The following is a 27,997-nucleotide window of genomic DNA, read 5'->3' on the forward strand; positions in this document are numbered from 1 at the left end:
TGACCTCCCAGAATCTTCCTCACCTCTCTGGTCAGGTCTGTGTTTTATTAATAGAGATAAGAGTGATGTCATGTGACCTCCCAGAATCCTCCTCACCTCTCCGGTCAGCAGGTAGATGATCTCCAGGGTGAGGTTTAGTATCTTCTCAGTCATGTGACTCCGGTCCTCCTCCATCCTCATTTGTGCCATCATTTGATCTATACAGGTCTCCTTGTAGACAGATAACTTTGGGAAATGAAAGTAAGAATTATTTGGATGGTGTTGGTCACATAATAATAGGATGTGGATGTGAGGGTGTAATAGGGGGGTTGCTGTACATTTAAGGTCTACTGCCCCCATGGGAACACATTTATTATTTATTATTATACAGGATTTATATAGCGCTAACAATTTCTGCAGCGCTTTAAAACATGAGGGCAGACAGTACAAATACAATACAAGTCAATACAGGAGGGATCAGAGGGCCTTGCTTGTTAGAGCTTACAATCTAGGCGGGAGGGTCAAGTGATACAAAAAGTAATAACTGTGGGGGATGGGCTGATGGAGAAAATAAAGCTAGAGAGCATGAGGTCCTAGGAGGAACAAAGAGAACAATCTGGTTGGTATTTTGAGACTAGGTTAGTGATATATGTGGCAGCTGAGTTGTGGATGGCTTTGCAAGTTGTTAGTGTTTTGAATTTAACTTGTTGGGTGAGTGGCAGCTAATGGAGGGATTGGCAGAGAGGGGTAGAAGACACTGAGCAGTATGTAAGGTGGATGAGTCTGGCAGCAGCATTCATGATGGACTGAAGGGGGAAGGAGCCTATGTAAGCCTATGTAAGGGTAAGCCAATGAGAAGAGCGTTGAAGGTGACCAGGGAGTGAATTAGAAGCTTTGTGGTGTCATTGGTTAGAAGGGGACATTTCTTGGAAACGTTTCGGAGGTTGAGGCGGCAAGTTGTGGACAGAGAATACATATGGGACATAGGACCTTGGCATGCGGGGACGGGTTCATAGTTGTGGTTTTATGTGGGTTTATAGTTGTGCCGTTGATTTTGACAGAGAAGTCAGGGGAAGAGGCACATGGGGAGGAAATATTATGAGATCAGTTTTGGATAGGTTGAGTTTGAGGAAGTGGTGTGGTATCCAGGCTGATATGTCTGTTAGTAAATTTGATGATGCGTGAGGAGACAGATGTTGTGAGCTGAGGGGTAGAGAGATAGATTTGTGTGTCATCAGCGTAGAAATGGTATTGAATGCCACGGGAGGCAATCAACTGACCCAGGGAGAAGGGTGTAGACTGAGAATAGGAGAGGTCCAAGAACAGAACCTTGGGAAAACCCAACAGAGAAAGGAAGAGAAGAGGGAGTAGAGTTATAAGTGACACTGAAAGTGCGGTGGGATAGGTAGGATGAGAACCAGCGAAAAGTACAGTCATGGAGACCAAAAGAGTGGAGTTTTTTGAGGAGGAGGGGGTGTTCCACTGTATATGGGCATTGGAGATCTTCTCATGAATTCTATCTTATTTTTGAAGTGATTGGTGATCTCCTGGGCAGTGAGTGAGTTAGTGGGTGGAGGTAGTGGATGATGAAGAAGAGAGTTAAAGGTAGAGAAGAGTTGATGGGGAATGGATGAGAAGGTGTTAATGAAAGTGATAAAATAGGTCTGCTTGGCAGTGAGGAGGCAAGACTAGTATTTTTGGAGGGCAGATTTTCTATTGGTAGAAGTCTCTCAGGTGCTCAAGAGTGCTTCTATGTTTTTTGAGACTGGTGTTATCCATTTGCCAGGATTGTAGGGGTTGGGGCCTGATTCTGTGTTGTGGTGGGGGGGCAAGCTTGTCTAGGGAGGATGACAGTGAGTTGTTGTAGACAGAAATGGTTAGGTTGGGGCAGGACAGAGATGTGATTTTGTAATAGAGGTGGTCATTATTAGAGAAGAGAAGGGTTGAGGTGGCGAAGGTTTCTAGGGGTAACTGTTAGGTGGTTGGAGGGAAAGGAGGTGGAAGACAGTGAGAGAGCGAACCTAATAAGGTGGTGATCAGAGAGTGGGAGAGGTTGCACAGAATTCATAGATATATATACAAGGTCACGGGTGTTACCATTGGCGTGAGTAGGAGCATGTATCCATTGCTTCAGGTCAAGAGAGGAGGTTAGACAGAGAGGTTTAGAAGTAACAGTAGTATTAGCATAAACAGGGATTTTGAAGTCATCGAGAATGATTTCTGGGATTTCAGAAAAGTGAAATGGGAGAAAACAGACTAATACAATGTGCCTCTAAAGAGGAGAGTGTCAGCGAGGGAGGTGGGTGAAGTACCTGTTGGGTGCTGCATGGGGCTAAAAGGATTTCCACTCCACCTCCCTTCTATCAACTGGGTCTGGAGGAGTGAGTCCAGAGAAGGCCACCATGGGAGAGGGAAGCAGGAAAAGCAGTGTTGGTTTCATGAAGCCAGGTTTCAGTAATGGCAAGAAGGTTAAGGGAATTTGTTGTAAAGAGGTCGTGGGGGGGCAGGGAGTTTGTTACAGACAGAGCGGGCATTCCAGAGGGAGCAGGAGAAGAGGAGGCTGGATTTGGGAAGAAGAGGAGTGGAAACTAAATTCTATGGATTGTGGCTGCTGCCAGAGGGTGTAGGGTGATGGGAGCGTTGGGCACAGTTAAATAATGGAGGCCCAGGGTTTGGGGATATGTCACCAGAGGTTAGAAAAAGCAGAGGGGTAAGGGAGGTGATATGCAATGCAATTTATATGAAGGGACATACCCCAGCATCATGGAGGATTTATCAGCATGTGGGTGTAGAAGTAGCAGGAGTTGGTAAGTGCAGTAATATGGAGAGGGCATAAAGGAGGGTGATATATGTAAGCTGTGGGGTGAAGGAAAGAAGGTTAGAGGAAAGAGGACATAACTGCCAGAAGTGGTAGGGAGCGCATGTTACAGAGTGGAAGGAGAGATGAATAGAGAGACGGGTCATCTGCAGTCTGTTTGGTACTTTTCAGTGCAGTTTGCTATGTATGTTCACCTTGTGCAATCACTGAAGTGCAGAGCTTGAAGTGCATATCACTTGTATAAAGAATCACTAAAGGAAAGGATCACTAAAGGAATGAACCCCAGCAGCATGCTGACCCCATAAGGGTGCTCTGGTTTTATACTGTTAAGGGTGAGGGTGGTTGTTTGTTAATTAATCATGAGTTAATATCAGGATTGCTAGCTAACAAAGCAAACCTTTCACATCTAAAGTCAGACTAGCAAGAGGGCAGAGTTGTAAAGATAAGAAGAGCACATAAAATTAGGTAAGACACTACAGAGCAAAAAAAACATCATAAAAATGCAGACAGGGCAACAGATGGTGAAGGCAACGCCGTTCAAAAATGCACACAGACACAGTGAAAGCGAAGTCAGTTTTCAGTTATGGGTGGATGTGACTCAGCTGGGACATACATGTGGAGACATTACATACATAAACAGAGAGGATACTGTAAATTTACATTGGTGGGTTAACAACCACTTTAAGTCCCAATACCTCCTCAGAGACCCCTCAGCTCCTCTACTTCCCTCAGAGACCCCTCAGCTCCTCTGCTTCCCTCAGAGACCCCTGAGCTCCTCTGCTTCCCTCAGAGACCCCCTCAGCTCCTCTACTTCCCTCGGAGACCCATCAGCTCCTCTACTTCCCTCGGAGACCCCTCAGCTCCTCTACTTCCCTCGGAGACCCCTCAGCTCCTCTACTTCCCTCAGAGACCCCTCAGCTCCTCTACTTCCCTCAGAGACCCCTCAGCTCCTCTACTTCCCTCAGAGACCCCTCAGCTCCTCTACTTCCCTCAGAGACCCCTCAGCTCCTCTACTTCCCTCAGAGACCCCTCAGCTCCTCTACTTCCCTCAGAGACCCCTCAGCTCCTCTACTTCCCTCAGAGACCCCTCAGCTCCTCTACTTCCCTCAGAGACCCCGCAGCTCCTCTACTTCCCTCAGAGACCCCTCAGCTCCTCTACTTCCCTCAGAGACCCCTCAGCTCCTCTACTTCCCTCAGAGACCCCTCAGCTCCTCTACTTCCCTCAGATCCTCGACTTCCCTCAGAGACCCCCCCAGCTCCTCTACTTCCCTCAGAGACCCCTCAGCTTGGTCATTGTCTTGTATATTTATTGTCAGTGCTGTTTGTTTAGCCCAGGGGTAGGCAACCACCGGCACTGGTGCCGCAAGTGGCACGCAAAGCCTCTTTTGCCGGCGCTCGACTCCCTCGCCATCAGCAGAGCAGCACAGGCAAGTGTCAGTGAGACACAAATACATTCCAATTTCAGAATTCCCCACACCACATCTGCACTGAGGGGGAGGCACTGTGCCCCCACACATTGTAAAAGATGGGAAACATTGTTTGGTTCTCTAACTTTGCTGTAGTCCGCTTTTGTGATGGGGAAGAGATTGGGTGCAGTTCTGCTGGGGGGGTCCCTGTTTCCAGGAGGAGGAGGACTGTCTTGGCCACTGCCAAAGCCAATCACAGTCCTGCTAGCCCCGTCCACCATCTGGAAGAAGATGACTTGCTTGGTTGCCACTACCAATCTCAGAAAGAAGGGATTTCACTGTGATTGAGAAAACCCCAATCAGATGACAGTTTGTGGAATTACTGTTGAGCTTCTGTGAACTTTTTAAAATTATTCCTGAACCTTTTCATCACTTACTACTGAACCCCGGCACTCTGTGTCCCTTTAAGCCACAGCCAGTATTCAGCGTAATGAAAATCACACCCAACCACTTTTTCTCAGTTGCAGGGGTCCAACTTATGATTCTGCACATAGGCCCACTGCTTTCAGAAAATACCCCTGACCTGAGCTCATCATTGCGCATCCATTTCAGATGCTTGTGATGTGACATCACATACATCTCATACATCACATACATCCCATACATCACATACAAGCACGTGAGCTGGATTGTGAGAGTTGGATCAGCAGGATGAGTGTGCCAGGACAGGTAGATGTGTCTCATCTCTGCTTCCTTTTACCCCTCTGCATATCACGCAAGTCATAGATGAGAAGAGGGTACAGTGGTGGGGAAAATGAGCAGGAGGGGTACAGCGGTGGGGCAGATGTGCAGGAGGTACAGTGGTGGGACAGATGAGCAGGGGGGTACAGCAGTTGGACAGAAGAACAGGGGGGTACAACAGTGGGGCAGATGTGCAGGAGGGGTTCAGAGGTGGAAGAGAAGAGCAGTAAGGTACAGCGGTAGGGCAGATGTGCAGGAGGGGTTCAGAGGTGGAACAGAAGAGCAGGAGGGTACAGCGGTGGGGCAGATGTGCAGGAGGGGTTCAGAGGTGGAACAGAAGAGCAGGAGGGTACAGCGGTGGGGCAGTTGTGCAGGAGGGGTTCAGAGGTGGAACAGAAGAGCAGAAGGGTACAGCGGTGGGGCAGATGTGCAGGAGGGGTTCAGAGGTGGAACAGAAGAGCAGGAGGGTACAGCGGTGGGGCAGTTGTGCAGGAGGGGTTCAGAGGTGGAACAGAAGAGCAGAAGGGTACAGCGGTGGGGCAGATGTGCTGGAACAGAGTAGCAGGAGGGTACAGCGGTGGGGCAGTTGTGCAGGAGGGGTTCAGAGGTGGAACAGAAGAGCAGGAGGGTACAGCGGTGGGGCAGATGTGCAGGAGGGGTTCAGAGGTGGAACAGAAGAGCAGGAGGGTACAGCGGTGGGGCAGTTGTGCAGGAGGGGTTCAGAGGTGGAACAGAAGAGCAGAAGGGTACAGCGGTGGGGCAGATGTGCAGGAGGGGTTCAGAGGTGGAACAGAAGAGCAGGAGGGTACAGCGGTGGGGCAGATGTGCAGGAGGGGTTCAGAGGTGGAAGAGAAGAGCAGTAAGGTACAGCGGTAGGGCAGATGTGCAGGAGGGGTTCAGAGGTGGAACAGAAGAGCAGGAGGGTACAGCGGTGGGGCAGATGTGCAGGAGGGGTTCAGAGGTGGAACAGAAGAGCAGGAGGGTACAGCGGTGGGGCAGATGTGCAGGAGGGGTTCAGAGGTGGAACAGAAGAGCAGGAGGGTACAGCGGTGGGGCAGTTGTGCAGGAGGGGTTCAGAGGTGGAACAGAAGAGCAGAAGGGTACAGCGGTGGGGCAGATGTGCAGGAGGGGTTCAGAGGTGGAACAGAAGAGCAGGAGGGTACAGCGGTGGGGCAGTTGTGCAGGAGGGGTTCAGAGGTGGAACAGAAGAGCAGAAGGGTACAGCGGTGGGGCAGATGTGCTGGAACAGAGTAGCAGGAGGGTACAGCGGTGGGGCAGTTGTGCAGGAGGGGTTCAGAGGTGGAACAGAAGAGCAGGAGGGTACAGCGGTGGGGCAGATGTGCAGGAGGGGTTCAGAGGTGGAACAGAAGAGCAGGAGGGTACAGCGGTGGGGCAGTTGTGCAGGAGGGGTTCAGAGGTGGAACAGAAGAGCAGAAGGGTACAGCGGTGGGGCAGATGTGCAGGAGGGGTTCAGAGGTGGAACAGAAGAGCAGGAGGGTACAGCGGTGGGGCAGATGTGCAGGAGGGGTTCAGAGGTGGAACAGAAGAGCAGGAGGGTACAGCGGTGGGGCAGTTGTGCAGGAGGGGTTCAGAGGTGGAACAGAAGAGCAGAAGGGTACAGCGGTGGGGCAGATGTGCAGGAGGGGTTCAGAGGTGGAACAGAGTAGCAGGAGGGTACAGCGGTGGGGCAGATGTGCAGGGGGGGTTCAGAGGTGGAACAGAAGAGCAGGAGGGTACAGCGGTGGGGCAGTTGTGCAGGAGGGGTTCAGAGGTGGAACAGAAGAGCAGGAGGGTACAGCGGTGGGGCAGTTGTGCAGGAGGGGTTCAGAGGTGGAACAGAAGAGCAGGAGGCTACAGCGGTGGGGAAGATGTGCAGGAGGGGTTCAGAGGTGGAATAGAAGAGCAGGAGGGTACAGCGGTGGGGCAGTTGTGCAGGAGGGGATCAGAGGTGGAACAGAAGAGCACGAGGGTAATGTGCAGGGGGGTTCAGAGGTGCGACAGATGAACAGTGGGTTCAGAGGTGGAACAGAAGAGCAGGAGGGTACAACAGTGGGGCAGATGTGCAGGAGTTGTTCAGAGGTGGAACAGAAGAGCAGGAGGGTACAGCGGTGGGGCAGATGTGCAGGAGGGGTTCAGAGGTGGAATAGACGAGCAGGAGGGTACAGCGGTGGGGCAGTTGTGCAGGAGGGGTTCAGAGGTGGAATAGAAGAGCAGGAGGGTAATGTGCAGGGGGGTTCAGTGTTGGGGCAGAAAAGCGGGGGGGGGGGTAGAGCAGTGGGGCAGATGTGAAAGGAGGTGTATTGGTGGGGCAGATGAGCAGGGGGTTACAGTGGTGGGACAGATGAGCAGGGGGTTACAGTGGTGGGACAGATGAGCAGGGGGTTACAGTGGTGGGACAGATGAGCAGGGGGTTACAGTGGTGGGACAGATGAACAGGGGGTTACAGTGGTGGGACAGATGAACAGTGGGTTCAGAGGTGGAACAGAAGAGCAGGGGGGTACAACAGTGGGGCAGATGTGCAGGAGTTGTTCAGAGGTGGAACAGAAGAGCAGGAGGGTACAGCGGTGGGGCAGTTGTGCAGGAGGGGTTCAGAGGTGGAACAGAAGAGCAGGAGGGTACAGCGGTGGGGCAGTTGTGCAGGAGGGGATCAGAGGTGGAACAGAAGAGCAGGAGGGTACAGCGGTGGGGCAGTTGTGCAGGAGGGGTTCAGAGGTGGAATAGAAGAGCAGGAGGGTACAGCGGTGGGGCAGTTGAGCAGGAGGGGATCAGAGGTGGAACAGAAGAGCAGGAGGGTACAGCGGTGGGGCAGATGTGCAGGAGGGAATCAGAGGTGGAATAGAAGAGCAGGAGGGTACAGCGGTGGGGCAGATGTGCAGGAGGGGTTCAGAGGTGGAACAGAAGAGCAGGAGGGTACAGCGGTGGGGCAGTTGTGCAGGAGGGGTTCAGAGATGGAACAGAAGAGCAGGAGGGTACAGCGGTGGGGCAGTTGTGCAGGAGGGGTTCAGAGGTGGAACAGAAGAGCAGGAGGCTACAGCGGTGGGGAAGATGTGCAGGAGGGGTTCAGAGGTGGAATAGAAGAGCAGGAGGGTACAGCGGTGGGGCAGTTGTGCAGGAGGGGATCAGAGGTGGAACAGAAGAGCACGAGGGTAATGTGCAGGGGGGTTCAGAGGTGCGACAGATGAACAGTGGGTTCAGAGGTGGAACAGAAGAGCAGGGGGGTACAACAGTGGGGCAGATGTGCAGGAGTTGTTCAGAGGTGGAACAGAAGAGCAGGAGGGCACAGCGGTGGGGCAGATGTGCAGGAGGGGTTCAGAGGTGGAATAGACGAGCAGGAGGGTACAGCGGTGGGGAAGATGTGCAGGAGGGGATCAGAGGTGGAATAGAAGAGCAGGAGGGTACAGCAGTGGGGCAGTTGTGCAGGAGGGGATCAGAGATGGAACAGAAGAGCAGGAGGGTACAGCGGTGGGGCAGTTGTGCAGGAGGGGTTCAGAGGTGGAATAGAAGAGCAGGAGGGTAATGTGCAGGGGGGTTCAGTGTTGGGGCAGAAAAGCGGGGGGGGTAGAGCAGTGGGGCAGATGTGAAAGGAGGTGTATTGGTGGGGCAGATGAGCAGGGGGTTACAGTGGTGGAACAGATGAACAGTGGGTTACAGTGGTGGGACAGATGAACAGGGGGTTACAGTGGTGGGACAGATGAACAGGGGGTTACAACAGTGGGGCAGATGTGCAGGAGTTGTTCAGAGGTGGAACAGAAGAGCAGGAGGGTACAGCGGTGGGGCAGATGTGCAGGAGGGGTTCAGAGGTGGAACAGAAGAGCAGGGGGGTACAACAGTGGGGCAGATGTGCAGGAGTTGTTCAGAGGTGGAACAGAAGAGCAGGAGGGTACAGCGGTGGGGCAGATGTGCAGGAGGGGTTCAGAGGTGGAACAGAAGAGCAGGAGGGTACAGCGGTGGGGCAGATGTGCAGGAGGGGTTCAGAGGTGGAACAGAAGAGCAGGAGGGTACAGCGGTGGGGCAGATGTGCAGGAGGGGTTCAGAGGTGGAATAGAAGAGCAGGAGGGTACAGCGGTGGGGCAGTTGTGCAGGAGGGGATCAGGGGTAGAACAGAAGAGCAGGAGGGTACAGCGGTGGGGCAGTTGTGCAGGAGGGGTTCAGAGGTGGAACAGAAGAGCAGGAGGGTACAGCGGTGGGGCAGTTGTGCAGGAGGGGTTCAGAGGTGGAACAGAAGAGCAGGAGGGTACAGCGGTGGGGCAATTGTGCAGGAGGGGATCAGAGGTGGAACAGAAGAGCAGGAGGGTACAGCGGTGGGGCAGTTGTGCAGGAGGGGTTCAGAGGTGGAACAGAGGAGCAGGAAGGTACAGCGGTGGGGCAGATGTGCAGGAGGGGTTCAGAGGTGGAATAGAAGAGCAGGAGGGTACAGCGGTGGGGCAGTTGTGCAGGAGGGGATCAGAGGTAGAACAGAAGAGCAGGAGGGTACAGCGGTGGGGCAGTTGTGCAGGAGGGGATCAGAGGTAGAACAGAAGAGCAGGAGGGTACAGCGGTGGGGCAGTTGTGCAGGAGGGGTTCAGAGGTGGAATAGAGGAGCAGGAGGGTACAGCGGTGGGGCAGTTGTGCAGGAGGGGATCAGAGGTGGAACAGAAGAGCAGGAGGGTACAGCGGTGGGGCAGTTGTGCAGGAGGGGATCAGAGGTAGAACAGAAGAGCAGGAGGGTACAGCGGTGGGGCAGTTGTGCAGGAGGGGATCAGAGGTAGAACAGAAGAGCAGGAGGGTACAGCGGTGGGGCAGTTGTGCAGGAGGGGTTCAGAGGTGGAATAGAGGAGCAGGAGGGTACAGCGGTGGGGCAGTTGTGCAGGAGGGGATCAGAGGTAGAACAGAAGAGCAGGAGGGTACAGCGGTGGGGCAGTTGTGCAGGAGGGGTTCAGAGGTGGAATAGAAGAGCAGGAGGGTACAGCGGTGGGGCAGTTGTGCAGGAGGGGATCAGAGGTAGAACAGAAGAGCAGGAGGTTACAGCGGTGGGGCAGTTGTGCAGGAGGGGTTCAGAGGTGGAATAGAGGAGCAGGAGGGTACAGCGGTGGGGCAGTTGTGCAGGAGGGGTTCAGAGGTGGAATAGAAGAGCAGGAGGGTACAGCGGTGGGGCAGTTGTGCAGGAGGGGATCAGAGGTAGAACAGAAGAGCAGGAGGGTACAGCGGTGGGGCAGTTGTGCAGGAGGGGTTCAGAGGTGGAATAGAAGAGCAGGAGGGTACAGCGGTGGGGCAGTTGTGCAGGAGGGGATCAGAGGTAGAACAGAAGAGCAGGAGGGTACAGCGGTGGGGCAGTTGTGCAGGAGGGGTTCAGAGGTGGAATAGAGGAGCAGGAGGGTACAGCGGTGGGGCAGTTGTGCAGGAGGGGATCAGAGGTGGAATAGAAGAGCAGGAGGGTACAGCGGTGGGGAAGATGTGCAGGAGGGGTTCAGAGGTGGAATAGAAGAGCAGGAGGGTACAGCTGTAGGGAATATGTGCAGAGCTGTTCAGGGGTGGAAGAGATGAGAAGGGGATTCAGTGTTGGGGCAGAAAAGCAGGGGGGTAGAGCAGTGGGGCAGATGTGAAAGGAGGTGTATTGGAGGGACAGATGAGCAGGGGGAACAGAGGTGAGGCAGAAGAGCAGATGAGTTCACTGTTAGGACAGATGAGAAGGTGATTCAGTAGTGAGACAAAAGAGCATGGGGTTATGGTGGTGGAGCAGGTGTGCAGGGAGGTACAGTGGTGGGGCAGATGAGAAAAGGGGGTACATTGATGGGGCAGATGAGCAGGGGGGTTACAGTGGAGGGACAGAAGAACAAGGGGGGTACAGCGGTGGGGCAGATGTTCAGGATGTACAGTGGTAGGAGTGATGAGAAGGGGGTTCAGCGGTGGCACAGAAAAGCGGGGGGGTACAGTGATGGGGCAGATGAGAAGGGGGTTCAGCGGTGGGAAGGATGAGCAGGGCGTTTCAGTGTTGGGGCAGAGGAGAAAGGAGGTACATTGGTGGGGCAGATAAGCAGGGTGGTACAGGGGGTTAGAATGGTGGGGCAGATGAGAAGGGTGGTACAGGGGGTTAGAATGGTGGGGCAGATGAGAAGGCGGGGGGTACAGTGATGGGAGGTGTGGAGTTGCAGGAATTGGAGCTGATCTGAGGTGTGAGAGTGCAGGATGTTCATTTCTCACTACTAAAGTAGTTTACAGCATTTTATAAAAAATCCTTTTTCGTGATTGAGAGTGTGAAGTTGACATTTTTTTGTTATAAAATCGGCAGGCTCAATTTCTTTGAAAACATTTTTCGGCACACTGCGCTCAAAAGGTTGCTCACCCCTGGTATAGAGGAACATATTACTAGAATTTATCTCCAAAATGAAGAGAATGTTCCGGCCCCATAAGTGGGGAAATGTTCTGCCCCTGAAGGGGTTAATGTAGGTTTCCACACTATATATGTGTGTATCATCATCTGCTGGAGATAAAAGACATCACAGTGACTATGGAGGAAGAGGACGGACATGACGGGGGGTTACTGGGTGTAAATAGAAAATAAGATCTTATTACCTCCTCTACTGCTTCTTCGTGCCACATGGAACTTCTTGTTTTTATTCCAGATCATTTGAGGGGGGGTGTGGCTGAGGAGTGGAGCTCCACCTTTGACAGGAAGCATGTGACCTCCACACCACTTTTTTTTTTTTAGAACTTTATTGTAACAAACAATGAATGGCTGTAGCTCCACTCTCCACAGGAAACATGTGGCCTCCAATCCACCTTTTTATTGTTTTTTTTTTTGTTTAATGAACTTTAATGTAACAAGCATTCAATAGACATTAGAAACAACACATGAAAGTGGAGGTGACATGTGTCCTGTCCTATCTGCATTTCCCAATGGTATCTGTCTGCAGACTGGAGCTCCGCCCTCCACAGGAATCATGTGGCCTCCACAGATTTTTTTTTTTTTTTTTAAATCAACTTTAACCCTTTCACTGCCAGAGCCGTTTTTGCATTTTCTGCACGAATGTTTAAAAATATATATTTTAGGCCTGAAGATTACATAAAACTCCCCAAAATATTATATCTTTTCTGAAAGCAGACACCCTAGAGAATAAAATAGCGGTAGTTCCAATTATGTTAAACACCCAAGCACATAAAATCCCACCCCACCCCCCGCCCCCAAAATGTTTGAGGCCTCCCCACCCCGACTAGGGTTGCCACGTCATCCCTTTAAAACCGAACACATATTAATTACACCGGTTCTGTGGCTGATTAAGGTGGTAATTAAACTCACTTGGTGGCCTTACCTGCATTAAATTATCCCAAGAACCTGTATAATTCATATGTGTTTGGGTTTAAAGGGATGAGGTGGCAACCCCAACCCTGACATATACGCACGTATGAAGGTAAACACAAGCATCGGGGCTCTTACGCTTGAAAATATTGATTGTGGTACATAGCTCTTAAAGGGTCATTTTTTTTTTTTATTGCATTTTAGTGTAAATATCAGATGTGAGGTCTTTTTGTCCCCAGATCTCATATTTAAGAGGTCCTGTCATGCTTTTTTTCTATTACAAGGGATTTTTTACATTCCTTGTATTAGGAATAAAAGTGACAATTTTTTTTGTAAAGAACATTGTAAAAAAAATAAATAAAAGTTAAAATAAAGAAGAAAAAAAATTGTTTTAAACGCGCGAGCTCGCGTGTAAAAGCGAACGCATACGTGAGTAGCGCCTGCGTATGGAAACGGCCTTGGTCTCATCACCACCCATTTCAAATACCTGAATGACTTCTACAGACAGAACACACAACTGTGCTATGGGAATCACCTGTATTTCCTATTGTAGCTACTCTGTGTATGGAGGAGTTGGAGAAGAGAGCCTTGAATTGTTTCATGGGACGTCATTTGTTAGGACATGTGGATTATACTTGGGTCCAGATTAGAGCATCAGAAGTACAAGCTTTTAGTGAACACGTAAACTCAGTGGACAAATACATCAATTGTTCAAGGGAGGAGACACCGAATAGCAAATGTCCCCTTTTGGACTGTGTCTTACAAGGCAAGGAAAGGGGTGACTTGGGCGAGGAGGCCTACAGAAAACCTACCCACACACACCGCTATCTGTTTTCTGACTCACACCACCCACTGGAACCCAAGCTGGGGGTAAAAACTGTAACTGTAAACTTTCTAGGCTGTGATTTTAGTGTCTCTCAAAATGCGAGTTTTATGACTAACTTCTAACTTCTTTGGAGACCCTGTGTGAATGTGTGCCCTATACTAATACTCCACTAGTGTGTGGTAACGATGGAAGCAGTCCTTGATGCAAAGACCAGGTTGGCCAGGACAGCAGGGACAGAAAAGGCAGGCGTCTCTTCTTATTCCATGTCCATCTCTTTTGGGGTGCTCTTTGGGTCGGGGTACCAGCGACGACATTTGGAAAATCCCTCTTATGCAGCCGGCTCACTGCATCGGGATTGGGAGTTTGGGCCACAGCACCTTCTGGATACAAAAGAGCCATGGTAAACTCTTCCTGAAATTTTAGGAAGGATCTGCTTCTTCCTTACGCTTTTGTATAGTACATACGCTTTGAACTCAGCCAATTGGAATAAAGACACTTTCTTGTGCCAGCGTATGGCCTTACGGGAAATTAAGTAGGACCCTATCATCTGGTTGTTGAAGTCCACCCCTCCCATGTTAAGATTTGTAGTTGTGTCTCAGCCTCCCATAAGCTCTCGCAACTGTTTATCCTGCACAGAGCTTATCTGACGCCTGAGATATTATATGAATGGGCCCGGAGAGATTCCCCCCTGTGCCCAAAGTGTAAGGTGCACCAGGGCGACTTTATACAAATGATCTGGTGATGCCTAAAACGCAAATGTTATTGGGCTGATGTATTACAACTTACTTCTGATTTAGCCCAGGTGCCTATACCTTCAACCTTAGTGTACCTATTAGGCGCGATGCAATTAGTGTACCTATTAGGCGCGATGCAATTAGTGTACCTATTAGGCGCAAATCATTCACGGTCTGCACGCTCAAGAAACGCGTCGCATCCCAGTGACTTCACCCCCCCTTCGCCTGGATACCAGCTTGCGCTTCAAGCCTCGTGTTGATGCATACTCCCCCGCAGCCAGCAGAGATCCATCTAGCGGTGTACGAGAAGACTACACAGCGCACATTCACAGGAGAGTAAGGGACTGACCCCACTGAAGACACCCCCATTGTTGGGACTATACAATGCCTGTTTTTAACTGCTAAAATGTGAGTTGCCATTTCACCATTCTTTACCTTATATTAAAACCTGTACACAAATCTGCACCCAGAGGCGCCTCTTCTCCCTTTCTTGTTTTTTCAGTGTATTGGGAACATGGTTTCTGTTCCCCCTGGATGGCTGCTGTGAGCGTGGATGATCCCCCCCCCCCCCTTTTTCCCTCCCCCTCCTACTTTTATTACTATTCCATTTGACTTATGGACTTCCTCTAATACAATCATATAGATTGTGGACTTGAGATCTCATTGCGTGCATATATTACTATGCTCACCCAGCAAATTGATTAAATATTAGAGGTATAAATTGTTTTAGCTTTTTGTGCCTTCTACTTGTATAACACACTATCTTGCCATTGCTCCCCATGTAGTCTGGGCATCTGCGGGGCTCCACATGACTATCATTTCCCTCGTAACTTCTAAAATGACATGTATAGCCTGTCACCCTATCACAGAGCTTATACATTTTGACCCCAGATCTGGCACACTTGCTGGGGGGATACTGTTTGCAAGGTGGCCAGAAAACGTAATCAGGGACTCATCTATGCAGATGTTTTGTTGGGGTGTATACATAAGTGAAAATTTATGAGGGAGGTAGTTTATGAGGGGCGGAATGTTGAAAAGCTGATCATATTCAGGGTCATCCCGAGGACAACAGAGTGTGTGATCACTAAAATGTATAAAACGCTTGTCTCATATCTATGCCTGGCCATTAATACCGAGAACGCGGACATATGAGGAATCGGGTCTCTGGACCAATATGACTGCGACTCATTCCTTTTAGTAATGCCCATGTTGAGGGTTAGGCACAAAAAAGTTTTACATTTAAAAATGTTGATAGGTCTCCAATGCGAATAGTCTGGCAAGAGTTGAATTTGGGTTGGTGGCGATTTACTGTTGTATGTATAAATTGCATTTGGCTCACAAAAGATCGATACAGATCTTCAGTGAAAAACAGATAAAAAAAAAATCAAGAGGAGTTAGTTCTGGGTTGGACAGTGAATCTGGAAAGTACGGGTGCTGCAGAATCTATGGGCTGCCAATCAGGACTTTAATCTGGAAGAACACGATGGGCTCTATGGGTCTGTGGTCAAATTCTTGGTGGCTGTAGGATGCTACTAGTGCTAGCCACCCCACCAGCTTGGACTGCAATTTTGGGACCCACCAGGTCACCATTAAATACTGCAGTGCTGAACTCCAGGGGGTGGTCGGGGCCACTAAACAGGGGAATGCACCGGGTCCAGATGGCCTTACAGCCCAATACTACAAAACCCTTCTTCCCTCTCTTGCCCCATACATGGTCAAGTTGTTCAATGCAGTGGGCTCGACTGCAACATTCGCTGCCGATACCTTACTCGCACACATCTCGGTGATCCCTAAAGAAGGGAAAGATCCAACGGCCTGTGGAAGCTACCGACCGATCTCACTCCTCAATCTGGATCTCAAACTCTTTACAAAGATACTTGCAAATAGGATTCAACACCTCATCCCAAGGCTGATACACTTAGACCAGGTCGGCTTTGTCCCTACCCGAGAGGCTAGGGATAACACCACAAAGGTACTGAATCTGCTCCAGGCAGTAAACAATTCACAGACACAATGTGTATTTCTTGGCACCGATGCGGAGAAGGCCTTTGACAGGGTGGCTTCGGCACCAAAATGACGCAATGGATTTCAGCGATCTATTCCCGACCAGCAGCAAGAGTTCGGGCCAATGGTGTTTTATCAGACACCCTTGGAATCAACAACGGGACACGCCAGGGGTGCCCATTGTTGCCCCTCCTTTTCGCCCTGTCATTGGAACCATTTCTATGCACGGTCCGAAATAACCCAGATATTGAGGGAGTTAGAGTAGGGAATTCCCAGCACAAGGTTTCGGCATATGCCGATGACATGTTATACTCCCTTACGAAACCCCTGATTTCGTTACCTAACCTGATGAAGGAGTTTGAGAGATACGGAAACCTCTCAAATCTTCAGATTTCTTCAAGTCTGAGGCAATGGGAGTTAATTTCCCACAAAAGTCAATTGTACAACTACAAAACAACTTTAAATTTAAATGGACTGATAAAGCACTAATGTATCTAGGAACATTGATCCCCGCCAATTTAGCAAAAATCTTTGAGCTAAACTTCCCACCACTACTTCGGAGCGTCAAACAACTCCTAGACAAGTGGACCACCAGTTTTCATTCTTGGATAGGACGTTGTAACATTATTAAAATGAGCATCCTCCCCAAGTTTCTATATCTCCTACAAGCACTCCCAACCCGTATCCCGGCTAGTTATTTCAAACAAATTCAATCGTTATTCTTTGATTTCATCTGGGCACATCGACGCCCACAATTACAGCGTAAGCAGTTAATGTTACCTAAGCGATATGGGGGTTTAGCAGTACCGGACATACGCAAGTATCACCAAGCTATACATCTGAGCAGGATGGTAGATTGGAATAGACATGCAGATTATAAGTTATGGGTTCATTGAATTGGCCCAATCAGATGTTCCTCTTGGCGGGGCTTCATGGTGTTACACCTCCCTCTCACAAAAGATGAAAAACCACCCCTTAATAGTTAATACAGCTAAAATATGTTCAGTTCTACTTTCATCCCCCAGTATCTCGTCAAGCATATCACCCCTATACCCAATTATGGGGAACCCCTTTTCCCTCCGGGAAGTGGTGGTCCCAATTTTCAAAACCTAAGGGACTTGGGACTTACACAGGCTTCCAGGTTTGTAGAGGAGGGGGCGTGGCCGACGATCCTGAAGCTGGTGGACCAGTCAGGTCCCTTCCGGCTGGATTTTTGGGGTGCCCTTCAGCTCTCCCACTTTCTCAGAACTCTCCCGGCTCCGGGGTTGTTTGCCAGGCCCCTTACCACCTTTGAGGAAAGCTGCTCTGAGACAGGGCCAATGCCCCACATACTTTCAGCTAACTACGAGTTGCTAACTACCCCTGCGGAACCGCACGTGTTGAACTGCATACAAAATTGGGAGCGGGACCTAGGTAAAAATTTCGGCACAACACAGCAACAACATATCATAAGGTTTACATACAAATCCTCTATTTGCGCAAAAACACAGGAAACCAACTTCAAGATCCTAACCAGGTGGTACAGAACCCCAGCGAAGCTGAAAAAATTCTTTCCAGATGCCTCTGATCTGTGCTGGAGATGCAAGGAGGACAAAGGCACCATCCTGCATATTTTCTGGTCCTGACTTAAAATACAACACTTTTGGACGGGTATCCAACACACCCTCCAAAAACTCACAGAACGCGAAATACCCAATGACCCAGCATTCTTTCTCCTACATGCCACCAATATACCAGGGAAAATCTACAAAAAATCTATTATGCGGCACCTTCTTTTTTTTTTTTCAAGTAACGTTTTTATTATTTTTCCGTTTTTGCAGTACATTATGCAGTAACAGTTGGCATTTGTAACAGTAGTACAATAATGTTGAATTCTTGTCTTTTATACAGTGTCAATAATCAAATGTCATATTCCAATATTAAGGTTTTGCAAAATGCCAGTTAAGTGTCATCGTCTTCCATTTACTATATTTACTGGCAAGTTTATAATCTTACTGTAATAGCAGAATCATAACTTAGTTATCTATGGCTATGAAGTCACAGGTATGTATAACATAAAGAAGAAGAGGTGGGTAGTAGAGAGAGAGGGGGTTAGAGAGGGGGGGGGATATAGTAGGTATATCAACGGTGGTGTTACCTGGTCATGGTGGGTCCTCCCGGAGGTGCCATAGCCCCCAGACCCTGTTATGTGCTTCCAATGTATCTTGTATTCTAGCTGTCATCTTTTCCATCACTTCTATGTCCTTTATTCTAGTGTACAGGTCCTCAGCAGAGGGGGGTAAAGAACGCTTCCAGTGTAGTGCTATAAGGCATCTTGCCGCCGTCAGTATGTGACGTACCAGTTTTTTATATGGGGTAGGGAGTTTAGGCGGCGGCAGGCCCAGTAGGAAGAATTTTGGGGAAGCCTGGATCTGTATGTCCAGGAGGCGTTCCAGTAGTTGCTGGACTGTGGACCAGTAAGGAGTCAACAATGGGCAGCTCCAGTATATATGTAGGAGGGTGCCCCTTGCTCCCTGGCATCTCCAGCATCTATCGGAACTATTGGGAAATATGGCATGGAGAACATCTGGGGTCATATACCACAGGAAGAGGATTTTATAGGAGTTTTCTTTGTATAAAGAACACATTAAACTCTTCGCTGTTTGATTCCAGATTATCTGCCATTGCGAGATCGGGAGTTCCTCCCCGAGGATCCCCTCCCATTTAGTCACATACAAGTGTTTACCCTGGCTGTCCTCTGAGAAGACGTTCAAGATCTTGTATATGCTCGATATGAGCCCTCTCTGATTATTGCCCGCCAAGATTGTTGTTTCAAACACTGATGGTGGTGAAAATTGTAGGGTGGGTGTAATAGTGAGTGCATAGTGCCGGATTTGTAGATACCTGTAGAGTGCCTGTTTGGGGAGGTCATGTTTAGTTTGTAGTTCACCGAATGGTAGCAGTTTCCTTGTTCTAGGGTCCACCAGGTTCCCATAGTGGAACAAGTTCCGGGCTGTCCAATGATGTGACATTTGGTAGGTTAGACTATCCGGCACTTTGGGGTTACAGATAAAAGAGGTCAGGAGCGATCTATCTGAGGAGAGACTATGTTTGGGGGCCAGAGTGCGCCACAGCCGTCTCAAGTGGGACATGGGACCCAGCATACGCTCAGGGGCTACGTCCGCATTCGCACTCCACAGCAGGTTATTTGGATGTATGGGAGCGAGCCATAGCTTTTCAATTTCGGTCCATTTATTATAAGATTTGTGGGTATACCAGGAGGCTATCGCTCGCAATTGAGCTGCGTAATAATATTTAATAATATTAGGGAACGCCAATCCCCCTTCATTGCGGGATGCCATCAGCACCGATCTCGGGACCCTGTGCCTTTTGTAATTCCATGTGAAATGTAATAGATCAGATTGGAGTTTTTTCAGATGGGCAATCGGGATTGGTATGGGTAGTGTTTGGAAGAGATATAAAAGCCTTGGGAGGATAGTCATTTTTATTGAGGCTATTCGACCTAATAGAGAGATGTGGTGCTTTTTCCATTGGGTCAGTGAGGATCCTATAGATCGGAACAGTGGTGGGAAATTTTCTTGGTATATGGTACTAAATTTGGGTGTAATAAATATGCCTAGATATTTCAGGGAATTTATTTTCCATGTGAATGGAAAGTTAGATTTTAAAAGTGAGACCTCGTTAGGAGGGATGTTAATTGGGAGGGCCTCCGATTTTGATGCATTTATCTTATACCCTGAAAGCGCGCGAAAGCGATCTAGTTCTGTTTGCAGGATTGGAAGAGTGATATGAGGTTGAGTCAATGAGAGTATGATATCATCTGCAAAGAGGGAGATTTTAAACTCTCTCCCTCTAACTGATACTCCCCGTATGTCTGGGTTTCTCCTAATGGATGCTAGGGGTTCGACGCAGAGTGCAAATAGCAGGGGCGAGAGTGGGCATCCCTGCCTGGTCCCGTTCGCCACTGAGAATGTAGGGGATAATGCAAAGGGGGTCCTGACTTGGGATGTTGGGCCTGTGTATAAATGTCTGATCGCCTGTAGGAAGGGACCTCGAAAGCCCATGAATTGTAGAGTGGCAAATAGAAAGGGCCATCCCAAGCGGTCAAACGCTTTTTCTGCGTCTAAACTGAGCAACAATGCCGCCTGGTGTTCTTTATTCACCACCTCCACCAGGTCTATAATTTTTCTGGTATTGTCGCCAGCCTGACGCATCGGGACGAACCCTACCTGGTCTTTATGGACCAGTGAGGGGAGAATCTGGTTTAGGCGATTGGTAAGTAGTTTGGTGAAAATTTTAAGGTCGGAATTCAGTAATGCAATGGGTCTGTAATTGGTGCAGAGGGAAGGGTCTTTGTCTGGTTTAGGAATTAAGGTGATAAAAGAACGGTGCATGTCCGGTGGTATATCGGCCTTGTGAAGAAAGGCATGAAAGACCTTGTTCATATGTGGAAGCAGTATGGGGAGAAATGTCTTGTAGTATTCATATGGGAATCCGTCGGGTCCCGGGGCTTTATGGGACGGGAGGGATTTAATGGTCATCTCTATTTCCTCATCCGTAATCTGTGTGTTCAGGATCAGTAGGTCGGAGGATGTTAAATGGGGAATTCCACTGCGTTCTAAGTATTCTCGCATTTTGTTAGACAGGTCGGGGGAGGGGGGATTGCTAGGTATGTCTGGGTTATTGTATAAGTGTTTATAGAAGTCCGCAAAAACCTGAGCTATTTCTTTGGGGTGGGAGACTATATGCCCCGATTTATTTTTAATCTGATGTGGTGTCTGCATGTGGAATTTGTCCCGCAGTTTGTTAGCTAAAAGGGAGTGTGCTTTGTTACCTTTATCGTAGAATAATTGCTTTAGTCTTGTCAGTGCTTTTTCTACCTGGCCTAAAGCGAATTCCTTCAGGGTTGAGCGAAGGCTAATGACCTTCCGAAGCAAGGGTATGGAAGGGGTGGCTTGAAGTTTGCGTTCAAACATTCTAAGGTCCTGCTCAGTTTTTAGCTTTGCGGCTAGGGAATCTTTTTTCATTGCGGAGGACAAGGCTATGCATTTACCTCGCAGGACAGCCTTGTGGGCCTCCCAGAGGGTGGTTGGTGATATATCCGGCGTGTTGTTTTCAATGAAGTAGTGGTTTAAGGTGGTATTTAGTTCGACTTGGGAAGGGAGGTGTTGAAGGAGAAATGTGTTAAACCTCCAGTTGTAGGGTTTACGGTTGGGATTGTCTAGTTCTAGCTCTAGTAGAATCGGGGCATGATCCGACCACGAGATGGGGAGTATTTGGGCTTTTCGTGTAAGTCTGAGTGTGTGGTTGTTAACAAAGAAGTAATCTATTCGGGAGTGTGTATGGTGGGGGGCGGAGTAAAATGTATACTGCCGATCTCCTGGGTGAAGGGTCCTCCAGGCATCAAAGAGCGGATAGCGTCTGGAGATTTGTCGAAACAGTCTAGAGCCCCGAAGGACACCTGGTGGAGATACCCTGGAGCCCACCACCTGGCGATCGACAGTTGCTGATTGTACAAGATTGAAATCTCCCCCCACCACTAAGATTCCGGGGGCTGACTTGAAAATACGCTTATATATTTTCGAGAGGAGATTATGTTGTCCAGTGTTAGGCGCGTATACCATGCACAGCGTGATAGGTTGTGTATGCCAGTGCCCCTGTAGAATGATAAAGTGGCCCCTAGGGTCGGAGTAATGGTTTGTGCAAGTGAAGGGGGTTCCCTTTTTGAATAATATAGCCACTCCTGCTTTTTTGTGGGTGCTAGATGAGATGTACACCTGCGGGAAGTATTTGGAGGCGAATGCGAACGAGCTTTCCTTATTGAAATGTGTCTCCTGTACCATTATGATATCAGCTCCCGACTGTCTAAACTCCCGCAGTGCCAGATGCCTTTTTCTGTTGGAGTTCAGGCCATGTACATTTAGGGATAGTAACTTTGCCATCTAATTACATGTGGGTAGGTGTGCGTTTGCTTACCTAGTGATGGAGCACCAGGGCCTGAGGACAGAGGACCAGGAGCCGACACCATCCGGGAGGAAACCAGGACCGTTCACCCACACCGCTGCGCGAAGTTGATTCCTACAGTAAGGGGAGGAGGGAGAGGGCTGGGAAAGAAAAAGAAGGTTAAGTAAGACCAAGTGGTGATAGAACGCATACATTAGCAAACTATAAGTGGCCAATAGGCCTAAGTAACACGAATCCCAAGTGTCCGTCCGCCGGTCGCTCTATTGGGGCGGCCAGGGGGGGGCCACCAGGGGATCCGTAACCAATGTAAAAATATAAAACACTTATATAACTTCCTGAACTAAAAATCAGGAGGGGGGGGGGGAGGAGACAAACGGTAATGCGTCTACTCTCTCGGAGCCCGATCACAGCAAGCCCTTGGTATTTATGTGAACTGTGGCGTAGGGGCAATTTGGGGGGTACTGAGCTAGTATGTTTGACCAAATGTTTAGTCCTGGGCATGATAAGTCAGTACGTTAAGTTAATCACGTCTTGTAGCTTGGTGTGGACTGTGGTAGAACAGTGATGTTGATCAGCTTCTGGGTTTGGCAGGCTTGCGGGGTAGTTCTGGGTTTCGAGACCGGTTAGAGGAAGATACTTTCTGCCAGACTGTAGGCGGTGATGGGGAGATGGTTACTAAGTCCCATTCCGGTAGCTGAGGGGGTTGTATTTCCAGGGTGTTGCAGAATACTCGGAGATCTTCGGGGTATCGCAGAACTGCGGAGGTTCCCTGTAGCTTTGCTGTGAGAGTGAAGGGGAAACCCCATCTATAGGGGATTGCTTTGTTTTGCAGCTCATGTAACAGTGGTTGAAGAAGTCTTCGTTTCTGTAGGGTGATCCAGGACAGGTCAGGGTAGAGCTGAATTTGTGTCCCAGCAAAGGTGATTTTGCGTGTTATTCGTGCTTGTCTCATGATGGATTCTTTGAGGGGGTAAGAGGTGATTCTGCAAATGATATCCCTTGGTTTTGATGCGGGGCCTTTAGGTCGCAGTGCTCGGTGGGCTCTGTCCATTTCTATATGTTTCGTAGGGGGGTCTCCCAATAGGTTGTTGAAAATGGTTTGCAAAGTGATTTGCAGGTCTTCGCTGCCCTCTGGCTCCGGGACACCTCTTATTCGGATGTTGTTGCGGCGCCCCCTGTTGTCCAGGTCTTCTATGTGCCTTTGCATATCTCTAAGGAGAGAACGGTGCTCCGTTCCTTGGAGCTGTGTTCTGTGGACTGCTAACTTGGTTTCCTGGATCTCCTCCTCCGCCATTTCTACTCTATCTGCTAAATGTTTAAGTCCCGTTTGGAGGACCTGGATTTCAGAACGGCAGGTTGATTTGACATCCTCTATGAGTTGTTTGAAGTCCTGTTTGGTGGGCATCGCTTGGAAATAAGCGTGCCATGAGGGTGGTATATATTGGTCATGCATATGGCCCACTCGGTGGTCTGGTGAGGCTGGTGCCGGAAGGGGGGGAGCGTGGGCTAAATGAACCCGCCTCGGGTGACCGATGGGATCCTGGAACAAGGGGATCCCACGGTTCAGTCCACATCAGGGCCTGCGGCAGTTGGGGGGGTCCCTCATGGTGGGTAGCTGTTGAGGAACATGGGGGGGTGCTGGCCTTTTGTGCGTATGTGAGGATGTTAGAGGGCAGCTGTTTAGAGCCACCATTGTCTCCGGATCTGGAAAGTCTCTGCGTCTTGGGTGGGGGGGAAGACGCTGCCATGGCCCATGGTGTCCCATCCTCTCCCCCTGGTGTGAGATGCAGCTCCGCTGATGGGCGAGCGGGGCCTGGAAGGGGTGGAAAGTCCTGGGAGAGAGCTGACGGTGTTGGGGATAGAGGAGACTGGTCCTGAAGGTAGGGGTCTGATGCCGCGCGTAGCAGCCGTGGAAATGCCGCCGAGCACTGAGTATAGTGCTGTGAGGAGGTGGGTGGTCCGGATGGCTGCGGCGCACGTGTCTGCCAGGCCTGGGGGTCAGGGGAGGTAGATGGACTCACCGGTCCTATGTGTGTAGCTGGAGACACCGAGCCTGTCATCGCTGGAGAGGACTCGGCGTGCGCTCGCTGCTGTGTGGGCTGCGGCTGTTGGTCTCGTGGAGAGATCTGTCCTCCCTGTGCCTGTGTGATCGGCGCCATCTTGGATCCTCCGGCCGGAACGCTCTCTTGTTGGAGAAAGAAGGAACGGAGGTCCGTAGAGGTCCCCGGAGGAGGTTGGGATGTACCCCTGTACCTTGAGGATCGGGTGGTCCGCGATCTGCCCATGTGGGGATGATTTTTCGACCCCCAAATTGCTTATATTGCCGCGGGCTGCTGGAGCTAGGAGATCAAGCGTCATGCGGCACCTTCTTGATGCTGCTAAAGCATGCATCCCCCTTACATGGAAATCATCGCAACCCCCAACAGTAGGGATGTGGCTCCGAAAGGTTAAGGAAATAAGCAGATTGGAAGATCTTGTTCTAACTGCACGAAACCAGCAGGAGCGATACTCCAAGACTTGGGCACCATGGCATGTCTTTATCTTCTCGATGAGGGAAGAGACCTCCTGGACAGCGACTCAAATGACTAAATGACACCATACTAACTAATTAACCGACTAACTAAATATTGATCTCACCAGCTTCAGAAGAAGGGTGTTTTATCGGATTACCCCCGCGGCAGGCGGGCTTACACAAAGATATCCTCCAGATTTCCTCCCCACTCCTCTTCCCTACCCCCCCCCTCCCCCCCCCATACCCCTTTTCCCTATGTCTTTTTCTCTATTTCCTCTTTTTCCTTCCTATGTTTGCTTACCATACTTCTCTCTATTATAATTTTTTTTTTGTTTTTTGTTTTTCTTTTCCCGGTTAGGTAGTCCCGAATTTTTGGGACCTAAACTTTTCTAGTATATAAAATTTAAAAAAATAAATAACTGGAGCCGGTCGGAGACTGGACGAAGGGTAACACATATGCACCATTAATATTGCTATCTAATGTACACCCAGAGGAAAGACGCCGCCTATAGCAACTGTCACAGAATATGACAGGGACGTTTCAGATAACAAAATGTCATATTGTCCTTAACAGTTAATGAAATGCTATAGTGTATAACATATTTGTGCAATGCGATGTAAGATAACACACTGTGATTGCCCAGATGTCTGTGTTTGACTGTGTTCCTTGAATAAATAAAATAATTGTAAAAAAAAAAATACTGCAGTGCTGGTATATAAAAGACTAGAATGTACTAGGCCGCTGGTACCTGCCAGTTCACCAGAAGGTAAAGCAGCACTAGTACTGGCTCTCTGCTGCATACAGGAATAATGTGATTTTAGAACCTCAGCAAGGGAATGGGGTTGGATATGCCTGACCTTAGCAGGGACCTTTACATGGGTTGGACTTGATGGACTTGTGTCTTTTTTCAACCTCACCTATTATGACCTCTCCTCCATCCTCTGAGCTCCCTTTCAGGGTGCCGCTGCTCTCTACAGGTTTGTGTTCATAGCCTGATTCTGTCAGTGAGGACTCCTCCTTCGCTCTCAGCTGTCATACTCAGAATCCTGTAGGCCTCTTCACTAGAGTACCTTTGTTGGGACATTTTAGGCACTAAATTTACAGCTAACTAGTGTGACTCAGGGGAAAAAGAGCTCCTAGCTGTCAGGGACTGCTTGAACCGCTACAAATAAAACTCACCTGCTAGTGCTAGAAGAGATCAGGCCTGATTCTACTAACACTGCGGTTATGTGTGCAATGTATCAGAGGTGCCGGTGATCTACTGACACTACACTTGTTGGGGGGGGGGGGGGGGGGCAGAAGGGCTGATCCTGCATTATTAGGGACACTATACTAAGGTGGTCCACTAATATAGTTCTGTTCATGATCAAGATATGGATCCATACAGACTCTATACTAGTAATAGTGGTGATCAGGATATTGATCCATACAGACACTATACTAGTAATGGTGATGATCAGCGACCTATAGTGTGAGTGCAATAGTGTGTGGGCAATCGAATGCCAGCTGACCCTGGCATTATCTGATGTAACAAGTGACCCTAATACAGTGATCAAAAACATACTGTACACTGACGCTGTACTAATGGCACTGGTTGGGTGACAGGGGTGATTAAAGGGTTAATGAGGGCAATCAATAGGGTTAAATGTGCCAATCTAAGGTATGTGGGTGTAAAGTGTGGTGATTCTACTCACAGTGTGGTGTTCTCTTCTCTCCCTGAACCAAAAAGGACTCGGGAAGAGAAGAAACCGCTAGATAGCTCCCCGTGTTTACAAAATAAAACACAGGAGTGATTTGTCATTGGCTGCAGGTGATCAGCAGGGGACTGGGCAAAATCATTGGCCGGGACCTGCTGACAAACTTGTCCTACAGCCAATGACAGCAGGGGATTGCTGGGCGTGCGCACCCGGAAGAAAGCCATGGCATAAAAGTACATTACCAGACCTGTATGTACCGCCAGTCCATTGTATTTTTACTGTGGCGGGTTGGCAACTGGTTAATATTGTTGCTTTGATTAACTTATATCCTCTAGTGTCTAGTGTACTCACAAGTGTATGATTATGAAACCATGTCTGACAGGAAACTAAGGGGTCTACTTATAGAAAAATCATTAGACAAATGTGACAATCATTCATCCAACCATTTTATTAATCTCTCATTACTGGAGCATTTAATAAAAGACCACATAGACGAGTTCTTGCTGAAAAATAACATTTTAAGCAACAGACAGCATGGATTCATGAAAGACAGAAGTTGTCAGACAAACCTGATTTCTTTTTATGAAGAGGTAAGTAAAACCTTGGACAGAGGGGTGGCTGTGGACGTGGTATACTTGGATTTTGCAAAAGCGTTTGGCACAGTTCCGCACACACGGCTCATGTGTAAGGTAAAGTCTACAGGCTTGGAAATATCAGTTTGTAAATGGATAGAAAACTGGCTAAAAGACAGAATTCAGAGAGTAGTGGTTAATGATTCTTAAAGAGCGTACACACGGTCGGACTTTGTTCTGACATTCCGACAACAAAATCCTAGGATTTTTTCCGACGGATGTTGGCTCAAACTTGTTTTGTCTACACACGGTCGCACAAAGTTGTCAGAAAATCCGATCGTTCTAAGCGCGGTGACGTAAAACACGTACGTCGGGACTATAAACGGGGCAGTGGCCAATAGCTTTCATCTCTTTATTTATTCTGAGCATGCGTGGCACTTTGTCCATCGGATTTGTGTACACACGATCGGAATTTCCAACAACGGATTTTGTTGCCGGAAAATTTTATCTCCTGCTCTCCAACTTTGTGTGTCGGAAAATCCGATGGAAAATGTCCGATGGAGCCTACACACGGTCGGAATTTCCGACAACACGCTCCGATCGGACATTTTCCATCGGAAAATCCGACCGTGTGTACGGGGCATTACTCTGAAGGGTCTGGGGTTATTAGTGGTGTACCCCAAGGTTCAGTGCTGGGACCCTTACTCTTTAATATCTTTATAAATGATATTGGGTCTGGGATCAAAAGTAACATTTGTGTCTTTGCAGATGACACCAAGCTATGCAGTGGAATAACGTCCTTACAGGATGTCTCCAATTTACAAGCCGACCTCAATGCTCTGTCTAATTGGGCGACTATGTGGCAGATGAGGTTTAATGTTGATAAATGTAAAGTTCTGCACTTGGGGGCTAAGAATATGCATCATACATACTAGGGGGGGTACAACTGGGGGGATCCGTAGTGGAGAAGGATCTGGGGGTTTTAGTAGATCATAAGCTCAATAATAGCATGTAATGCCAAGCTGTGGTTTCCAAAGTGAGCAAAGTCCTTTCTTGTATTAAGAGAGGTATGGACTCCAGAGAGAGAGATATAATTTTGCTCCTGTACAAATCATTAGTAAGACCTCATCTGGAATATGCAGTTCAGTTTTGGGCACCAGTTCTTAAAAAGGATATCGGGAACTGGAGAAAGTGCAGAGAAGGGCAACCAAACTGATAAGAGGCATGGAGGAGCTCAGCTATGAGGAAAGATTAGAGGAACTGAATTTATTCACTCTTGAGAAGAGGAGATTAAGGGGGGATATGATCACCATGTATAAATATATAAGGGGTCCATATAGTGAACTTGGCGTTGAGTTATTCACTTTACGGTCAACACTGAGGACAAGGGGGCACTCTTTACGTCTAGAGCAGGGATATGCAATTAGCAGGCCTCCAGCTGTTGCAAAACTACAAGTCCCATGAGGC

General features: G+C 48.9%; 1 protein-coding gene across 1 annotated transcript in view; it reads right to left on the reverse strand.

Moving 5' to 3' along the window:
• The window catches only part of LOC141121995 (uncharacterized), a 119,590-nt gene that overhangs the window by 45,899 nt on the left and 45,694 nt on the right, over positions 1-27,997 (reverse strand). The window contains exons 9-10 of the mRNA XM_073611780.1: positions 22,386-23,288; positions 97-219 (exon numbers count right to left, since the gene is read on the reverse strand). Coding sequence (XP_073467881.1) covers positions 97-219; positions 22,386-23,288 — 1,026 coding nt within the window. The remainder of the gene's footprint in view (positions 1-96; positions 220-22,385; positions 23,289-27,997) is intronic.

Source organism: Aquarana catesbeiana, unplaced genomic scaffold (assembly GCF_042186555.1).
Source record: "Aquarana catesbeiana isolate 2022-GZ unplaced genomic scaffold, ASM4218655v1 unanchor236, whole genome shotgun sequence".
In the NCBI taxonomy this organism is placed as follows: Eukaryota; Metazoa; Chordata; class Amphibia; order Anura; family Ranidae; genus Aquarana; species Aquarana catesbeiana.